The sequence below is a fragment of the Lontra canadensis genome, unplaced genomic scaffold (genome assembly GCF_010015895.1).
Source record: "Lontra canadensis isolate GAN:19392208 unplaced genomic scaffold, GSC_riverotter_1.0 scaffold29, whole genome shotgun sequence".
NCBI classification, from domain to species: Eukaryota; Metazoa; Chordata; class Mammalia; order Carnivora; family Mustelidae; genus Lontra; species Lontra canadensis.
The window spans coordinates 5,216,258-5,233,182 of NW_022631023.1; the positions used below are offsets into that span (position 1 = coordinate 5,216,258).

At 44.7% G+C, this 16,925-nt stretch overlaps 1 protein-coding gene across 1 annotated transcript in view; it reads left to right on the forward strand.

Moving 5' to 3' along the window:
* The window catches only part of DSCAM (DS cell adhesion molecule), a 655,321-nt gene that overhangs the window by 566,421 nt on the left and 71,975 nt on the right, over positions 1 to 16,925 (forward strand). Inside the window, exon 20 of the mRNA XM_032865305.1 lies at positions 7,468 to 7,601. Within this exon, the coding sequence (XP_032721196.1) occupies positions 7,468 to 7,601 (134 nt within the window). The remainder of the gene's footprint in view (positions 1 to 7,467; positions 7,602 to 16,925) is intronic.

Consider the following 16,925-nt stretch of genomic DNA (forward strand, 5'->3'; position numbering starts at 1 on the left):
ATGGTGAAAGACCCTGCCTTGGGTCTAGCCGTTCCCCCAGGAAGGAGGTGGAGAATCCCCACACATGCTGGTGTGTGTGTCACAAGAGCAATGTGAGAAAAACTGGCATAACAATCAGCTTCTCTCCCCCAGAAACACATGAGAACTTCACTACTTGGAGAGGGTGAAGACTTGTGCCAGCCACCTTTATAAATTCAATACCTTATAGAAATAGGCATTTGAGCAGTTTATAAAACTGAAAGCAATTTTGTGTCTAATTGAAAGAAGGGACAAGGCTAATTATCAGAGAAGAAATGCTTCGTCAAATTTAGAATATAGATCCTGTTTAAATTTCTACTACAAAATCGTAGAGTTTGGAAAGTTTGAATTAACCTGCCAGATTCAATTAAAATGATGTAAGGTTGTGGATAAACTTCCAGTAAAATAACAATTGCCAACATTCATTAAGTTCTTCCTCAGTAAGGCACTAGTCCAGGCATGAAAGAAGTTTCAGTGTTTATTGATATTCTCATGGGGAAAGAAATATTAATGTATTGACACCAAACATTCAGTTTGGTCCTCTGTGCCCTATACATTTCTTAAACAAGGTCCCTAAACCCCCAGTGTCAGGAAGCCCAGAGCTTAAGTTGTGTTCTTAAGTCACTGATCATCTTAGGAAGGAAAGAGGTATTGCTTGCATATAAAGTGTACAAAAATAGAGTAAAATGGTAACTAACAATAGATAAGATAAATAAGTCAAATCAAAAATTAAAACATTTTTAAAAAGTTTACTTCTGCCAGGGATAATTCTGTTTACTCAGAGAACAAGTTACCTTTGCCTTAAGAAGTTTCTTGGCTTCCATAAAGATTGCTGGGCCAGGAGACAGATTCATAAATCTGTGGACAAATTCTTGGGTCCATAAGCATACTCTTAGGCTCACAGACATGGCCTCAGTTAGGTCTGTGGACATATTTTCAGGGTCCGTGAGAACTGCTCAGGCTTCAGATTCCCTTCCAAGGACTGTTCTATCTATCAGAACTTGTACCTTTATAATTCTGCAAGAATGCAAAAGATTATTTGCTGATCTGGCTTTCTTTCTTTTTTTTTTTTTAACACAAGACAGCTAATTCTGGATTCTAAAGGGTTTGTGAAATCCTAATACCGTTTTATTTGCTAAGACTATAATCTGAGCAAAGCCGTGGGGAAAGAGAACACAAACAAAACACAGTCTATTAATTTTCCAATTGTTACTTTTATTCTGCAGGCATAAGGTACTTACAGCCCAGATCCTTTTCTGCAAAAGTAAACATTGTATATGTATAAATAGAGACGGTTGTGTTTAAGTTCAAATATTTGCTGAGTACATTACTAATGCACATAACTCTGTAAATCATTTTATATGGGAAGAAGGCCATCGGGAGGTGCGGTAGGGGATCTGGGCTCCCCGCCCCATGATTCACACTCTCCTTGCAGGGAGGGGGGGTGTGTGGAAAACGGAGCTAAGAGCAAGTGAAGAGTCAACAGGCATCAGGCTCTCTCTGAACCCTCGGAGCCCCCAGATCTTGAGCCGTACGTTCTCCGGAAGGCATGGATCATCTGTTCTCAGGTGATTGTGTAATCACAACTTGCTGTGCCTGAAAAGCAGTGGACTCTGAGTGTCTCCTTGCCTGACCACCCGAAGTGCCACCCCTGCATGACTGACCACCCGAAGTGCCACCCCTGCATGAACAGTTACTGAGCACGTGGCAGTGCTGGGCTCTGTGTGCAGCAGGTGCCCCGAGAGCACAACAGACCAGGGTGTCCCAGAAGGCCTCCCTCATGCAGTTTTCGAGTTCCCTGAACTGCAGCGATACTCAGGCAAGGTCCCAGAGGTGCCCCGTGGGGAGCACCCCACGGCCCACTCTCAAGTAAGAAGGGCCACCCACATCCACCTGTGCCTGCATATTGGCTCCCCCCACAATGCCACCGTTAAAGGAATGGTCTCCTTTAAAGAATGTGTAGACAATACCGCTCTTATAAGAGCAGAGGCCAGGAACAGCAGCATCTTGTGGAAATGAAACTAGAAAAGAGATGTGTGTGTGGCATGACCATGATGGCTGTCATGGATGGTTCCAGCCAGCACCACGCGGTCTGCGCTTGGCTCGGGGGGAACTCAGCAGCACTGGGCTCAGGTGGGTCTGGCTACCATGGTGGATCACATAAACACAGGCTCACATGCACACGCAGACACCACCTGTCACACACACACACACACACACACACACACACACTCCCTGCCTATGCCTGATCACCAAGGCCAGAGAAGTGATCATGACAATAATGAAGTTGGCTAAAGTATCTGTATACTTAGTCAGACTTATACTTCAAATCAGAACAGTATTTTTTCAAAACACTGACTTTGACGTTTTACATTAAAACACATCATCAGGGGCCTTAACTGTACGGACTCACTTTTTATGTTAACAGATCACCTCAAACTTAGCACCTTAAAATAACACAACTTTATTATCTCACCATTTCCATGGGTTAGGGGTTCAGGTCCAGGTCAATTGGGTCCCCTGCTCGGGGTCTCACAGGCTGAAGTCAAGGTGTTGGTTGGGGCTAGGGGCTCACCTGAGGTCAGGTCCTCTCCCAAGCTCACTGGATGTTGGCAGGGTTGGGCTCCTTGTGTGTGGGGGACTGGTACCATCAATTCAGTGCCCAGAGGTCATCTGCTGTCCCGGGTCACATAGGCCCTCCCCAGCGGGGCAGTTTGCTTCTTCAAGTATATCGCTACTGCTTCAAATCTCTCTGAGTTCTTCAGTCTCTGACCTCTAGACCCTCTCTGATTAGGTCAGGCCCACGCAGAATACTCTCCTCTTGTTTAACTTAAAGTCAGCTGATTAGGACATTAATTATATCTGCAAAATCCCTTCACTTCACTTTTGTCACATAACATAATCTGATCACAGGAATAACCCATCCATCATAGTGACAGTTACCACCCATGTACAATAGGAAGGAATTATACAGGCATGTTTATCAGAGGAAGAGAATCTTGGGTACCATCTTAAAATTCTTCCTACTACACTATAGCCAATGAAATCATTTTTCTATTCACTTTGAAAGTCTGCATTGAAGATAACTATGTTCCAGATACTGCCTCAGACACTGGAGATACAGTAGAAAACAGGATGGGCCAGGTGGGGCTTGCAGGTTGCTGGAGGAGATTTGAGTGGATCTGGACATGTTCCACGGGGAAGGGTCTTCAGAGATAGCCTGGGAGCCCTGAATGCATCTAGGCTCACGGTCAGAGAAGGTTCTCTCAAGGAAGTAATATTTAGTAGAAACTGCTGGATGCGTAAGAGTTGCCAAGGAAAAGAAGAAGAGTAGGAAAAGATTCTAAGCAGAAGGAACCTAAGACCCCAGATCATCCTGTGTCAAGGTCCTGGGGTGGGACAAGCATACCACTTCCAGAGACCTAAACAGTGGTCTGATACTGCAGAACGCTAAGCCAGCAGGAGAGCCCATGACTAACCATGTCCACGTGAAGGTCTAAAGAGTTCCCTAACCTTCCACATCTTGCGGGGGATGGTAGGCGAGGAAATTCTAAGTTCTGGCTTTTGTAACTGCGAAATGGCACATCGCTGTGCCATCTCCTGCAGTGGGTACAGGAGGAGGGGAGATTTGGAAGGGAAGATGGTGATCCCAGTTTGGGACATGCTAGGTCTAAGGCGCCTGTGAATCTGAGTGGAGATCTCCGTGGGGATTGGCTGCGTGAACTGTAAGAGCTTCTGGAATGCAGGGAGGCACAGGCAAATCGGGAGAACACAGGAGAGATGGTTCTCTGGAGCAGCATCCTTTACTGAAGAGCAGATTAACAAAATGTAGCTTGATGACTAAGAATGTTTTAAGAAAATATGTCCCAGACAGACCAACCTACACCATCTGTTTTCTGTAACTCTCAACATCTGGTGTTTATAGTTCCACACTGGGTCACATCCTAGTAAAGGCTGGGATCCTTTAGTGATGTGCAACTTAAGGAAATGAAGATTGTCCTTACGAATGATCACTAGGATTTATTTGGTGTCTGCTGTATGCAAAACTCCATATAAATTCTTTAGAGGCAGTATCTCTCATAATCCTAGCACTAAAACTGTAAATAGGTACAATTATTGTTCCAACTTCATAGATGAGGAGACTAAGGTTTCTTGGAGAAATTGATGAATTTGACCAGGACAGAGAACTAAGAGGTAGAGCTGAACAGAAGCCCTCAGGGAGAATGCAGCATTCATACCTTCCAGCACAGTGATATAAAATTGTTTTGTGTAAAATTCTAACAACCCTAGAAGGAAAGGTTACACAAGACAGATCATACATCAGTGTATGAGGAGTCAGATGGGGATTTACACAATAAATGCAGTGAAAGCCCTTTGATCTGATATAATCAAGACAAGTTAATGGAAATAATCAAAGAAAGCAAAGAGTTGCTAAGGTTTACAGTGACCAAGAGACATACTTGAAGGTATGTTTAATGTACATTTATTTTAACTTATCCAAATAGAAATTGATTCTCCATTTATTCTTTTTTTTAAATTTTTATTTATTTTTTAAATTTATTTTCAGTGTTCCAGAATTCATTGTTTATGCACCACACCCAGTGCTCCATGCAATACATGTCCTCCATAGTACCCACCACCAGGCTCACCCAACCTCCCAAACCCCGCCCCTCTAAAACCCTCAGATTGTCTCTGTTCATTCTTTAATTAAATAAGATGGTCTCATTTCTTTAAGTTTTGGGTGAAGAGATCTCTATGTCATCAGTTCCATGACTGTTTCCAGCATGGATCACCTGCCATTTCCGGCTTAGGCTTCCTGAGAGTGGAGTAAAGCATGCCACCATGCACCAACAATCTCTCTGCTAGACTTTTTTTAACCGGTTTGTCTTGATTTTCACTATATGTATCATTTTTCTCAGTGATCTTGGCCCAAAACTTGCCAAACCTTCTTTTTTTTTTTTTTAAAGATTTTTTTATTTGACAGAGGGAGAGAGAGCACAACCAGGTAGAGGGAGAAGAAGAATCAGACCTCCCACTGAGCAAAGAGCCCAATGCAAGACTCGATCCCAGGACCCTGGGATCATGATCTGAGCCAAAGGCAGGCGCTTAATGACAGGGCTTCTTTTTTTTAACTTACCATTGTAAAAGCTTTTCCAAAGAAGTCCCATTAATTGTCACGGAAACGGCTTTCTTTGGCACTCACATTTCATTGGTTTACATAATGAATTAAACTGCATTACCATGACGAGGGTAATTGTCACAAACAAGGTGGAAACAAGAATGACTGACTTTTGCTGAGCAGCCTCCCATGGTTGCTGCCCAAGCCCTTGGCCTTCTAGAAGGAAGCTGGCAGGGGTAGTGCTGGGCATGGCAAACCCCAGCAAGGCGGTGGCTTTGCAGAAGGAGTGGAGAGTGTTGGCGAATCTGGGGCATCTACTAGGATGAAAAAGTTAAGAAAGTGTGCACTCTACCCTTGGTGTTCAGGAGGAGCCCTTGTGGTTCTGATCCAGGCTACAGGAGGGTGGATGTCTTGGCTGTTTCCCTCACCAAGAGGAAGCCTGAGCACAAATGCCCTTCATACTCAGGACAACAGTGCCTTGTTCCTGAGGACTTAGTAATTTGAGTGTCATCACTTAAATGTGTCCCCTTTTCTAGACCTCTGCCATCAGCAGGGCTTGTCAAAAACTGCTCCTGAGATTTCATATTTTTAAGTGGTGACGATGTTCAACCCAAGTTAGCTCTCACTATGTTCGCTGGTTTTGTCGTTTTGACTTGGAAGAGTTGAGATGCCCATAGTGAGACACACATTCAACTCCAGAAACGTTTACCAAGCAGTCATGTTCTTACTGCAGAAACTCAAAGACTCCTCCAGGGGCTCACAAGGGACGTATGTTGGTTGGAATTTGAACACCGCTATCAAGGTGGGAACCACTCTCCACGTAGACGGTCAGGCCAGTGAGGAACAAAACAAGATCCTCAAGGCTTATCTAGTAGCAATATTAGTGCCCTTTCCCCCTCCCCCTGTAGCCTGCCTACCTCACTGCATCTTCCCTCTTCAATCTGGAAAACAGAAAGATGGGGGGAGGGTAGAGGCATTCAAGCTTGCTCCCAAATTATGCTTGATATTGTTAACACCATATCCTGCCTTCTTAGATGGGTTGCAGAAGAGTGTGTGTTGTCTACGCAAGCTGTGAATCTCCAACACAAAGTCTATCCTCATCAAAGGATTTCTATGCCTCCCTCAGCCCAAAAGGATGCCATTACCAAGTGTTTGGGGCAAGGAAGAGTGGTCCGTGATGACTGTGAAAGTTTGTCCTCATTTCTCTCTAACTCAGGAGGCAAGATGTACATCCCCAGCCCGTTCAAAGCCAAAATCTGTAGCAGCACAAGAAGTTAAATCCCCCAGCTGTTCAGAGGCAGGACATCACAAGGGGCTACAATGGGGAGGGACAGGTCCTTGGAAGACAGGGGCTTCAACTGAACGTATGAGTTCTGTGGAAGACACGGTTATTCGTGGCACTTGTTAAAGAGCGGCAAAGCAGCCTTTATTCAGGGGAACCGCTGTGAGGTATATGTGTGGGGACCACCTCAGGGGGGATTCCTGGTAGGAGAAAGAGACTGGGCTCAACTTCAAATGCAAATGACAGGGGGAATTTACAGCCAAGAGATGGAGGGAAGGAGTAGGGTCACTGGATGGAAAATTACAGACAGGAGATGAGGGGCGTTCTGACTAGATGGACCAAGCAGGAGTTTTGCTGAAGGCATGCAAGGATGATCAGGTATTACCTGGGGTATGGTAGAGAATGAAGATGTTGATTGTGTATCAAGAGTGATCAATTATTGAGGGGATTCTGGCTAAACTGACTTAAGAGAATTCTTATTAAATTGGGCAGAGGACAGAGCTAGTGGGGCTCACCTATCTCTCGTCTGAGAGAGACTGTCAGTGCCTAGGGCTGCTGGAACAGAGTACACAGACGGGGGGCTTCAACAACAGAGATGCATTGTCTCACAGTTTGGACGCCAGAAGTCCAAAATCAAGGGATGAGCCAGGTTGGTTCCCTCGAGGGCTGTGAGGGAGAGTCTGTTCCAGACTTCTTGGCTTGTTGATGCCCAACTTCTTCCTCTGTCATTGTTTTGTCTTTGTGTCCACATTTCCCCTTTTTTCATAAGGATCTCGGTCCTACTAGGTGAGGGCCACCTAAAGATCATCATTTAACTTGATCATCTCTCAACAGACCCCTTCTCCAAATAAGGTCACAATCTGAGCTTCTGGGGTTGGGATTTATGCATGTGGATTCCGAGGGGACTCGGTGGAGCTCTCTCTCCTGTCAACACTGATCCTCGAGGAGTTGACCGTGGGCCCAGCTGGAGTGAGGGTCTTGTCGGGTAGCGTGGGCCTGAGCGCCAGGGGAAGCCCCATCACTGTGACTAAACGCACGGCTCTTCTAGTTCCAGGTCCTCCTGCAGGAGTGAAGGCAGCCGCGGCCTCAGCCTCCATGGTGTTTGTGTCCTGGCTTCCCCCTCTCAAGCTGAACGGCATCATCCGGAAGTACACCGTATTCTGCTCCCACCCCTACCCCACAGTAAGTTGGTAAATAACCAAGTGCCTTTCAAGCAACTTCCAGAAATGAGCTGCGAGGGCTCCCTGGGGACAGTTTCATTCCTTTGTTTCCCACCTACTTAGGTCTTTCCAGGGGTTTTATTTTTTCTCCTGTTGTCTCCACCACAAAGCAACATCCTCATTTATGCCTCATTTGAAAATACCCATATGAATCATTATAAGGGACACAATTGTCTAGAATTATTGTTTATTTGGTGACTTCCCACAAAACTGCCAGCCGGCTTCTCAAAATCAAAACCCAAAGGTCTTAATTGTGCCTTAATTGATAGTCAGTGGACAGCACCTATTGATTTTGCTGTTGGACTCGTCATTATGTGCACTCCAGGCCCTCCTTGGCTCCCCCCCTTCCCTCCGCCCTCCCTCCTGTGTTCCCACCTCCCACCCCTTCCTCCTGCCGGGCCCCATCCCCCACTGAAGGAGAGCGAGAAAGTCCCTCTTGTGCTAGACATGGGGGCCTCTGCTGAGGATCTGTGACCCTGACAATTACGTGGTCCGCCTCATTCATTGTGACAGAATTAAAAGTTAGGGTAATTAATGCTGCCCAGTGCTGTATTTATTTTCATTAATATTACTACTACCAAGTCATAATTATAGACCTAAGCTGTATTGCAGACCAGATACAAAAGCAGATCCAAATAGGAAATTTTAGAGAAAAGAAAGCCAAAGTGGGACAAAAAATTCGTGATATCTACATAGGAATATGTAAGGCATTTTCAGAGGTAGGCACCATGGCTGACCCCTCCTCCGCTGGGCCACAGAACCTGACATGCACAGTCATTCAGGAAGCATTTGTGGAAGGAAAACACAAACTAACTTTGGTTTGTATTGTGGTAAAATTCCTTCACATACAATTTGCCATCTTCATCATTTCTGAGTGCCCAGGTCGGTGGTGTTAAGCACATTCACACTGTCAGGAGACCGTCCCCACCGTCCACATCCAGAACATTCTTATCTTCCCAAACTGAAACTCCATCCCCCTGAACCACGAACTTCCCATGTCCTCTCCCTCCACCACGGTCAGCCACCTCTCTGCTTTCTGTCTCTGTGAACCCAACAGCCCTTGTCTTTCTGTAACCGGCTTACCTCACTGAGCACTGTGTCCCCAAGGGTCATGATGCTGTAGCAGCTGTCAGGACTGCCTTCCTTTTTAAGCCTGACTCATATTCTCAAACTAATTTAATTAATTAATTCTCCAATTAAAGTGATACATTTTCCAAAGTCTGGAGTCTGTAGGGAGCCCCCAGGCCTTGGAGCACCCCAGACAGTGAGCATGACTAGCGGTGGAGAGACGAGGGAGAGTATGTGCTCAGCTCGCAGAGGCCCACATCTCTGCTGGAGAACACCGGTCAGCAGCAGCCCCTCTGGAGCTGAAGTAACGATCCACACGTAAATGGTCAAACATGGGCTCCAGGACTTTCTTACGGGTTCCTTCTTTGGTTTCAAACATGCTGTTAATTCCCACCTGCCATCCTACCCTCACAGCGCAGAGATGCTCACTAAACAGTGCTGGGAGGAAGCGCCCGGCAGTCGTGGTCTGCTACTCAGAGAGGCGGTTCACGGAGGACCCCTGCACAGACCCTGATTCTCTCCTCAGCCCCAACATAGAACTGTTCTGCCAAAGAGAGACAAAACCATTGCTAGAGTAAGCCGCACCTGCGTTCCACTCGAATCTGGAATGCTCCTTTCTCTGTCTTTGCTCGTTCATCCATCTACTTCCTGTAGGGCCCACACCTGCTATTCTGAGCCCAGCAGCCTAGGGAGAGACCAGCAGGGTACCCAGAACATGGACAGCACCCCCCCACATCTGCTCTTTACCTCTACGCTAACAACACAACCTGGCTTGTTTGCAGTTGATGCAGACAGACCGATGCATGGGGGAGACAGTCCCACTTGTGGATGCCGGGGGCCATCTTAGTCCCCGTCCTCCAGCCAATGAATTCCGCACCACAGAATAGCAAGAAGCCATGATCAAACCGTCTGCAGGGTGGAGAAGAAAGGGGTTTCCATGGTCTCTCCAAGCACAGGACATTGGAGGTCGACCACCCAGGACCTTCCCAACAAGACCCTTCCAAAAACGACCATCCTAAGACCCAACTAACTGGAAAAGATGGGAAGGAACAACCAGATTTTTCACCTACTTAATGTCTGACTGCCACGAGCTAGGTGTCTCTGTGCTGCTTTTGACAATATTAAAGAGCACTATGGACCCAGAAATAGGACCGTTACGAGGTGCCTGTGGTCTTCCGGGCAGCAGCATGTAAGTTTTGCAAGGAAGGTCCAGAGTCCCGGAGCGGACCTCAGTAATGTGAAGTGAACCAGAATCAGGCGGTCCATCTCTCGAGCCACATGGCTGTTCATCTACTTCAAACCTCGCTTAAGACCGCAAGGCCCTGATCTTTTAACAGACGTTATTTTTAAAGCACTTTCAGGGTTACAGAAAAACTGAGTGGGAGGTACCGAAATTTCCCATATGAAACCTATTTTTAAAATAAAATCATATATTCTAAGGAAAGAGCAGCGAGGACTAATGCATTTCTCTTCGGAGGGAAACACTTGAGAATACGACCCATTTTTTTTTTTCACATGGAATTAGGAAGAGTATAAATTACTGGAAAGAGGCACTTTGTTTCCTCCCGAGCTTCTGTGATTTGAGACGTCCGAAGACTGGATGCCGGCACCCCCTGCGACGCTTTGACGCGTCGCTATGTGGCTGCATAAACACCAGAGGGCAGTGTGAGCTCTGCGTATTTCTCTCGCTCATCTCTCCAGCGTTCTGTTCTTTGAAATGATCTCATAGTTGAATGTAGAACATGGGAAGGTAAACGAGGACACCACACACTCTGTAATTTGTTGCCCTGTAAGGGACTCCCTCAGCTAACCTCCTCGCTGATACAAATTTCCTCTAAAGACCCCCAGGGAAAGGACCTGTGACAAGCCCCAGGCTTTTCATAATGCGCAAAGCCTATTGTCTAATCACAGGCACTGGTATTGTTGTGTCCTCTCCGGACAGCTTAGTCAAAGATACTCAGATTGGAAATTGCATACGTGGCCAGACGAGAAGCTGCAAATTCACCTCAAGTCTGGTGGTGCTGGGACGCTCACTGTGAGGGAGCAGCAGGTGCGCCTGACACGTCGACCTTCCTTCCCAGGCAAAGATTCGAGCTGCAAAATCTTAAGATTCATTTGATTCAGGAACTTACCCATGTAATTTTGGGGCTGTGACTATTAGTTTTCTTTCATATATGATGGTTGGAATGATCAATTCACACACTTGAAGGTCCCAGAGAGAAAGGAGTGAGGCCGATCTCCTCTCTAGCACTCCTCCCTGCACGAAAGCAGCCACGGGAAATCCCATGTGTTCGCTAAGCATGAGGATGGAGAAAGTGTCTCTTTCACAGTGCTAAGTGGATGAAACAGTGAAATCAGGCACACAAACGTCTCAGCACTGAAGAACGAAGTCCGAAAGCCTGAAATAATGATATCAACGAGCCGTGCCCCACATCAGTTCCTCCGGGTTCAGATGTCAACGTGACCCAGTCCCTCCACCACCCAGGTGTTCAGCTGACGGTGCTGCATGAGCGGAGGAGAACGTTCCCGGACGCTCCTTATCCAGAAGATGACTTCCAGCAACTAAACTCCCCACAGTGTAGCCCACAACATAGATGTAAGCAAGTCTCCGGGAGGCAAGGAAAGTAACCTTTGCCAGGTCTAGGTAACTTTTGAGCCAAAGTAGCAGATGTGCATTTGCCCTGTACCTGCCACCCCCTCCCCGGGGCCTGAATTTAATAAATCATGGATCTGAGGACAAGAGACAGTGGCTTCAGAAACCCAGAATTGTCGAGTACTCTCAAGTCAAACAGGAGTGCCACGATGGAACCGTTAAGTGGGGTCTCCTGACTGTCCCTATTTATAACTGTCCGTGTCCCTGGACACTGCTCCTATCTCTGAAGCCTCCACTGGCTGTCCAAGACCATTGACCCCTCCCCCTCGACACCCACCCTTAAATGTACACATTTCTTAACACTCTTCCTTCATTCTCTTTTCTTAATCTTTATTATTTCCATGAATCCTTGAATCTGTTCCTATAATTTAATTATCATCTAAAGTTGCAAAGATCAAAAATGTTTCTCTCTGACCCCAACCATCTTAGAGGACCACTCAGTCCCATATTGCCTACTTCCTTCCATCCATGTCTCCATCAAGACTCCACCATATACAATGTGTCCAGAACCAAATTCATTCTTGCTCCCCTCTCTCCCTGTTTCCCAGCTAAGCTAATGATGTAACAGTACCCTTTGACCTCTGACTAGACGCCTCGAATCTCAGGGATTTACACCAACAGCTTTATGTGTCTTTCACATCCACATCCATTGTGAGTTGGTGGTAGTTCTCCTCTATATTATCCACACGCGGGTTTTATGGCAGAGAGAAGTACCCCTCCAGAGGGTCTGACAGAGGCATAACATGGGTTTCCCCCAACCACAAGAGAACAAGGAAGCCAATCCCAATATATACCCAGAAGACAGGAAAACCAGAGCAGCTTGTAGAACAACTCTAATGGCGATCATGGGACGGCCATGATAAAGAATGGAGTATCTGCCTTTCTCTGAGGAGTTCCTGGTTCTAGGGAGGGCAGAAAATACCAGAGATGGTCACTGTTCCTGTGATGTGGCAAAGGACACAAGTGGGACATACAGAGGACAGAATGACATGGAGCACAGGCAAGGGGCTGTCACTCAAACAATAGGATCAGAATTAGTTTCTCGCGATGTACATACAACCCTGGCTTGCAGGGGGGACATTTTACTGGACAGAAGGGTATTACAACTGGAGGAAACAGCATCTGTGAAGTGACATGTGTCATGGGAATCCTCTCTCCACAATATCTTTTCTTTTTTTTTTACCATTTTTAAATTATTTTTTATTATATTCAGTTAGCCACTGTATAGTATATAGTTTTTGGTGTAGTGTTCATTGATTCATTAGTTAGGTATAACACCCAGTGCTCATCACAACTCATGCTTTCCTCAATACCCATCACCCTGTTACCCCCTCCCCCCACCCTCCTCCCCTCTGAAACCCTCAGATTGTTTCTCAGTGTCCATATTCTTTCATGGTTCATCTAGCTCTCTGATTTCTCCTCCTTTGGATTTCCCTCCTTTCTGCTATGGTCATCTGTGCTATTCCTTACTTTCCACATATGAGTGAAACCATATGATAATTGTCTTTCTCTGCTTGACTTACTTCACTTAACATAACTCCCTCCAGGTCCATCCATGTTGATGCAAATGGTGGATGTTCATCATTTCTGATGACTATGTAATACTACATTGTGTATATGAACCACATCTTCTTTATGTATTCATGTATTGAAGGACATCTCAGCTCCTCCCACAGTTTGGCTATTGTGGACATTGCTGTTATGAACATTGGGGTGCACATGCCTCTTCTTTTCACTACATCTGTATCTTTGAGGTAAATACCTAGTAGTGCAATTTCTGGGTCATAAGGTAGCTCTATTCTTAACCTCTTGAGGAACTGGCATACTGTTTTCCAGAGTGGCTGCACCAGCTTGCATTCCCACCAACAGTGTAAGAGGGTTCCCCTTTCTCCACATCCTTGCCACATTTGTTGTTTCCTGTTTGTTAATTTTTGCCATTCTAATGGGTGTAAAGAGATATTTCATTGTGGTTTTGATTTGTATCTCCCTGATGTATTTCATGTGTCTGTTAGCCATTTTTATGTCTTTTTTGGAGAAGTGTCTGTTCATGTCTTCTACCCATTTTTTGACTAGGTTTTTAGTTTTTTGAGTGTTGAGTTTGAGAAGTTCTTTATAGGTATTGAATATCAGCCCTTTATCTGTAATGTCATTTGCACAGTATCTTTTCAATCCTCTCCATTCTCCCATGTCTACCACCATTGCCCAGGTACAGGTCCTCACCTAGGGAACCAAACTAGGTCAGAAGCCTTCCCACTGCCAGTCTCAAGGGCCAGTCCGGTGTCCGCATTGCTGTCATCACCATTCTTTCACATTCTAGATCTTCTCCCATTTTACATAAATCCTCAAGATGACCTGAACAGATTTCTACAGTCCAGCTCCAACTCCTGTCCAGTCTCCTATCTCCTATTCCATTACCCTACCCAGGCAGTTCTTAAGCCATCCCAGGTCTCGCGCGCGTGTGTGTGTACACACGTGTGCACGTATGTGTGCATGCCCTGGGTCCTCCTTGCCTTTTCCCTTTCATCCTCCTCTCATTTAAAGTCTTTATCCTGAAGGCTTAACTTAAATGCTATATTATTTATTCCATCATTTTTGAGAATTTGCTATACACTAAACATTTTATGCCTATGATTTCTAAATGTATTTCTTCATGGCTCACAACAGGAAATGCATCTTACAAGCATAATCTAGCACCCACACACTAAAAGGTTCGTAAACAGAGTTTACACTTGCTCCATGGGATGCACTCTGATATTTCCCTTTCTGGTAGGTTTTTTTTTTTTTCCTTTTCCATTTTATTTTGTAAATGATTATCATAACTCACAAAATTGCTTCCATGACCCACATCTTAAATAATACTAATTTTCATCAGTTAATCTTCATGATTACCACATACAGGTGGGGTTATTAAGACCTCGCCATAGTGACACTGAAGTGGAGCATGTGCCATCTGGCCAGGACATGCATTTTGCAAGGCAAAGACAGGGGTTGCAACCCACAGGTGTCTGAGCTCAGAGTCCAGGCCCTTCACCCTGACAGCTGATGGCCTTCTGGGAAGCTGGCTCTGTCTCACCTGAGGGGTCCCCAGCACTGCTTTTCAGCCTCATTTTGGCATAACTACAACCTCTTGCATTATTGTTAATGGGGATATACTTGGGCCGCCCAGAGTGGCTTGTCAGCTGAAGGGCAGGCCCCCCAGCTAGTCACTGTTCTGCCTTTAGAAAGCCTGGTATTATCCTGAAATAGTGGATGTTCAGCAAATGTTGTGTTGAATTAAATTTTATGGATAATGGCCATGAGTCATCCAATAGAGGTTAAACTGTATAATGAAGTTTCTGGTTCATAAGGCAGGAAAGTATCTTATGTACTTGGGGATGCTTTCAATCTCACAAGGAATTAGGTAGAATGCTGTGCTTTTAAAATCACTGACATGGAAATCATCCTTCCATAGTTCTATCTGAAAGACCTAATGGTGGCCCTCTCTTTTCTGTGATGGCAAAGCTAGAAATAATGGAGCAGCCAGAAGTTGGCTAAGAATGCAAGGGCTAAGAACACAATGAATTGCTTGTTCATCATCCAATAAGTGATAGCGATCAAGTCAGATTAATAAAACATTTTTACAGATAGATCATTTGCATGGCAGGTGGGGTGACCACAGAGAAGAGATGAGGCAAAATTATAGTGAATGAAGATGATTTTGTTAAAAAGAGCCTGGGAGGGGCACCTGGGTGGCTCAGTGGGTTAAGCCTCTGCCTTCAGCTCAGGTCATGATCTCAGGGTCCTGGGATCAAGCCCTGCATCAGGCTCTCTGCTCATGGGGGAGCCTGCTTCCCCCCATCTCTCTGCCTGCCTCTCTGCCTACTTGTGATATCTCTCTGTGTCAAATAAATAAATAAATAATCTTTAAAAAAAAGAGCCTGGGAAAAGAAAGTACCCTGTGATTCCAGTCTGGCTAATTGGACGGTGCTGATTCTAAAACAGTAATAGGAACACTCTGGCTTCTTCTGTGCTTTTCTGCACATCAACTTTAATCCCTTACAAAATGATATTTTCTATTATTGGAAGGCCAAAATAGGTTGTTTGGAAGACATTCTAAAAAGTAGCCAACAGTTACAGATATAACAACAATTACAATAATCTCAGGAAAGTTCAGAGGAAACCATCAAAATTGACTTGGATGAAGCAAGTAGCTTGAAAACCTTCTTCCCACTATGCATGCAGACCCTCCCAGTTTACCCCTACAGGGAGGCCTTCATGATCCATTAGCTTCTTCTGGAGGTGAAAATAGGGAAATAAAATGAAAATCAGATCAGAATGTGTTATACCTGAGAACTTAAAGAACAAAGACAAACCCTAAATTTATCCAGCTAACTCCTTATTCATAATGTCATCCAGGTCATTCCTCTGCCACTAAACAGAAAGATTTTATATGTCCTCAAAGAGTCATTGTCCAATAATTAAAAGAGCTGCCTATTTTGCTTATTCTGCTCAGGGGGAGGCTTATTAAATCACTGCTGTGAACATACTATCCACAAAATCAGAACATTCGAGTCTTTAAAAAAAAACAATTAGATATTAGAGCTTTTTAAAGCACCATACTTCTTTGATAGAATTAGTTTTTCATTAAAAACTTAATTGAAATTTTTTAAGTGGAATTCTTTTTATATCCATGAGATACGCTGAATAATTTGGTCTGAGCAGCCTGTGAATCCATAGTCATTCTCTATATAGTTATTCTTGATTGTATTCAAATAATTTCTAGGTCATTAGTCAACTTAATGCAACAGATGTTTCCTCAGTCCTTTTCAGTCAGTAGCAGGTGGGTCCTGACTCTGCAATGCTGGGACCTAATATACCCAGGAAATCATAGAGGGAGGGGTGCAGCCAGGCCACCCTCGGGGAGCTTGAAACCCATCTGGCATGGGAGAGATGGTGAGGACATGAGAGACTGTAATCCAAAGGAGAATAAAGATCAGGACCATACATGATGTATAAACCAAGGACAGATGTGGCCAGTGGAGGGGCTGAGAAAAGGCTACAGGCTTTGCAAGTCATTCATTGAGCTAAATAGCATGAGGGATTTGGAAATGAATCCAGCAATTATTGGATAAATATCCAGCTTGATAGAAATCACTAAAGAGCATTTAAAGTAATTAATTGTGGTTAATTCTTATTTATTTATTTTTATTTAAAATAAAATTTATTTATTTTTATTATTTATTTATTTATTTATTTATTCTATCTTGTTTACCATTAAGAAGTATCTTAAATATGAAAGGAAGATGATTGTACCAAAACCACGAGGCAAAAATAATTCTGTAGTGAAAGTAGATCGCATAGACTCAGGCTTTTTGTGAGTGACACTGAAACACAGGGAGAAAACCAACCTTCCAGCAACCTCTCCATTCTTTTAAGGAGCAAACTGTTGAGTTCCTCAGAATTCTGTGACTCCACGCATCAGATCTAAAGCAATAGTGAGAAAGGCAGAACAAGTGAATGAGAGCTATCTGGTCTGATATTGCAAGGTTTATCTCAAGAGCTGCAGTTTCCACTCCTGGTACAATT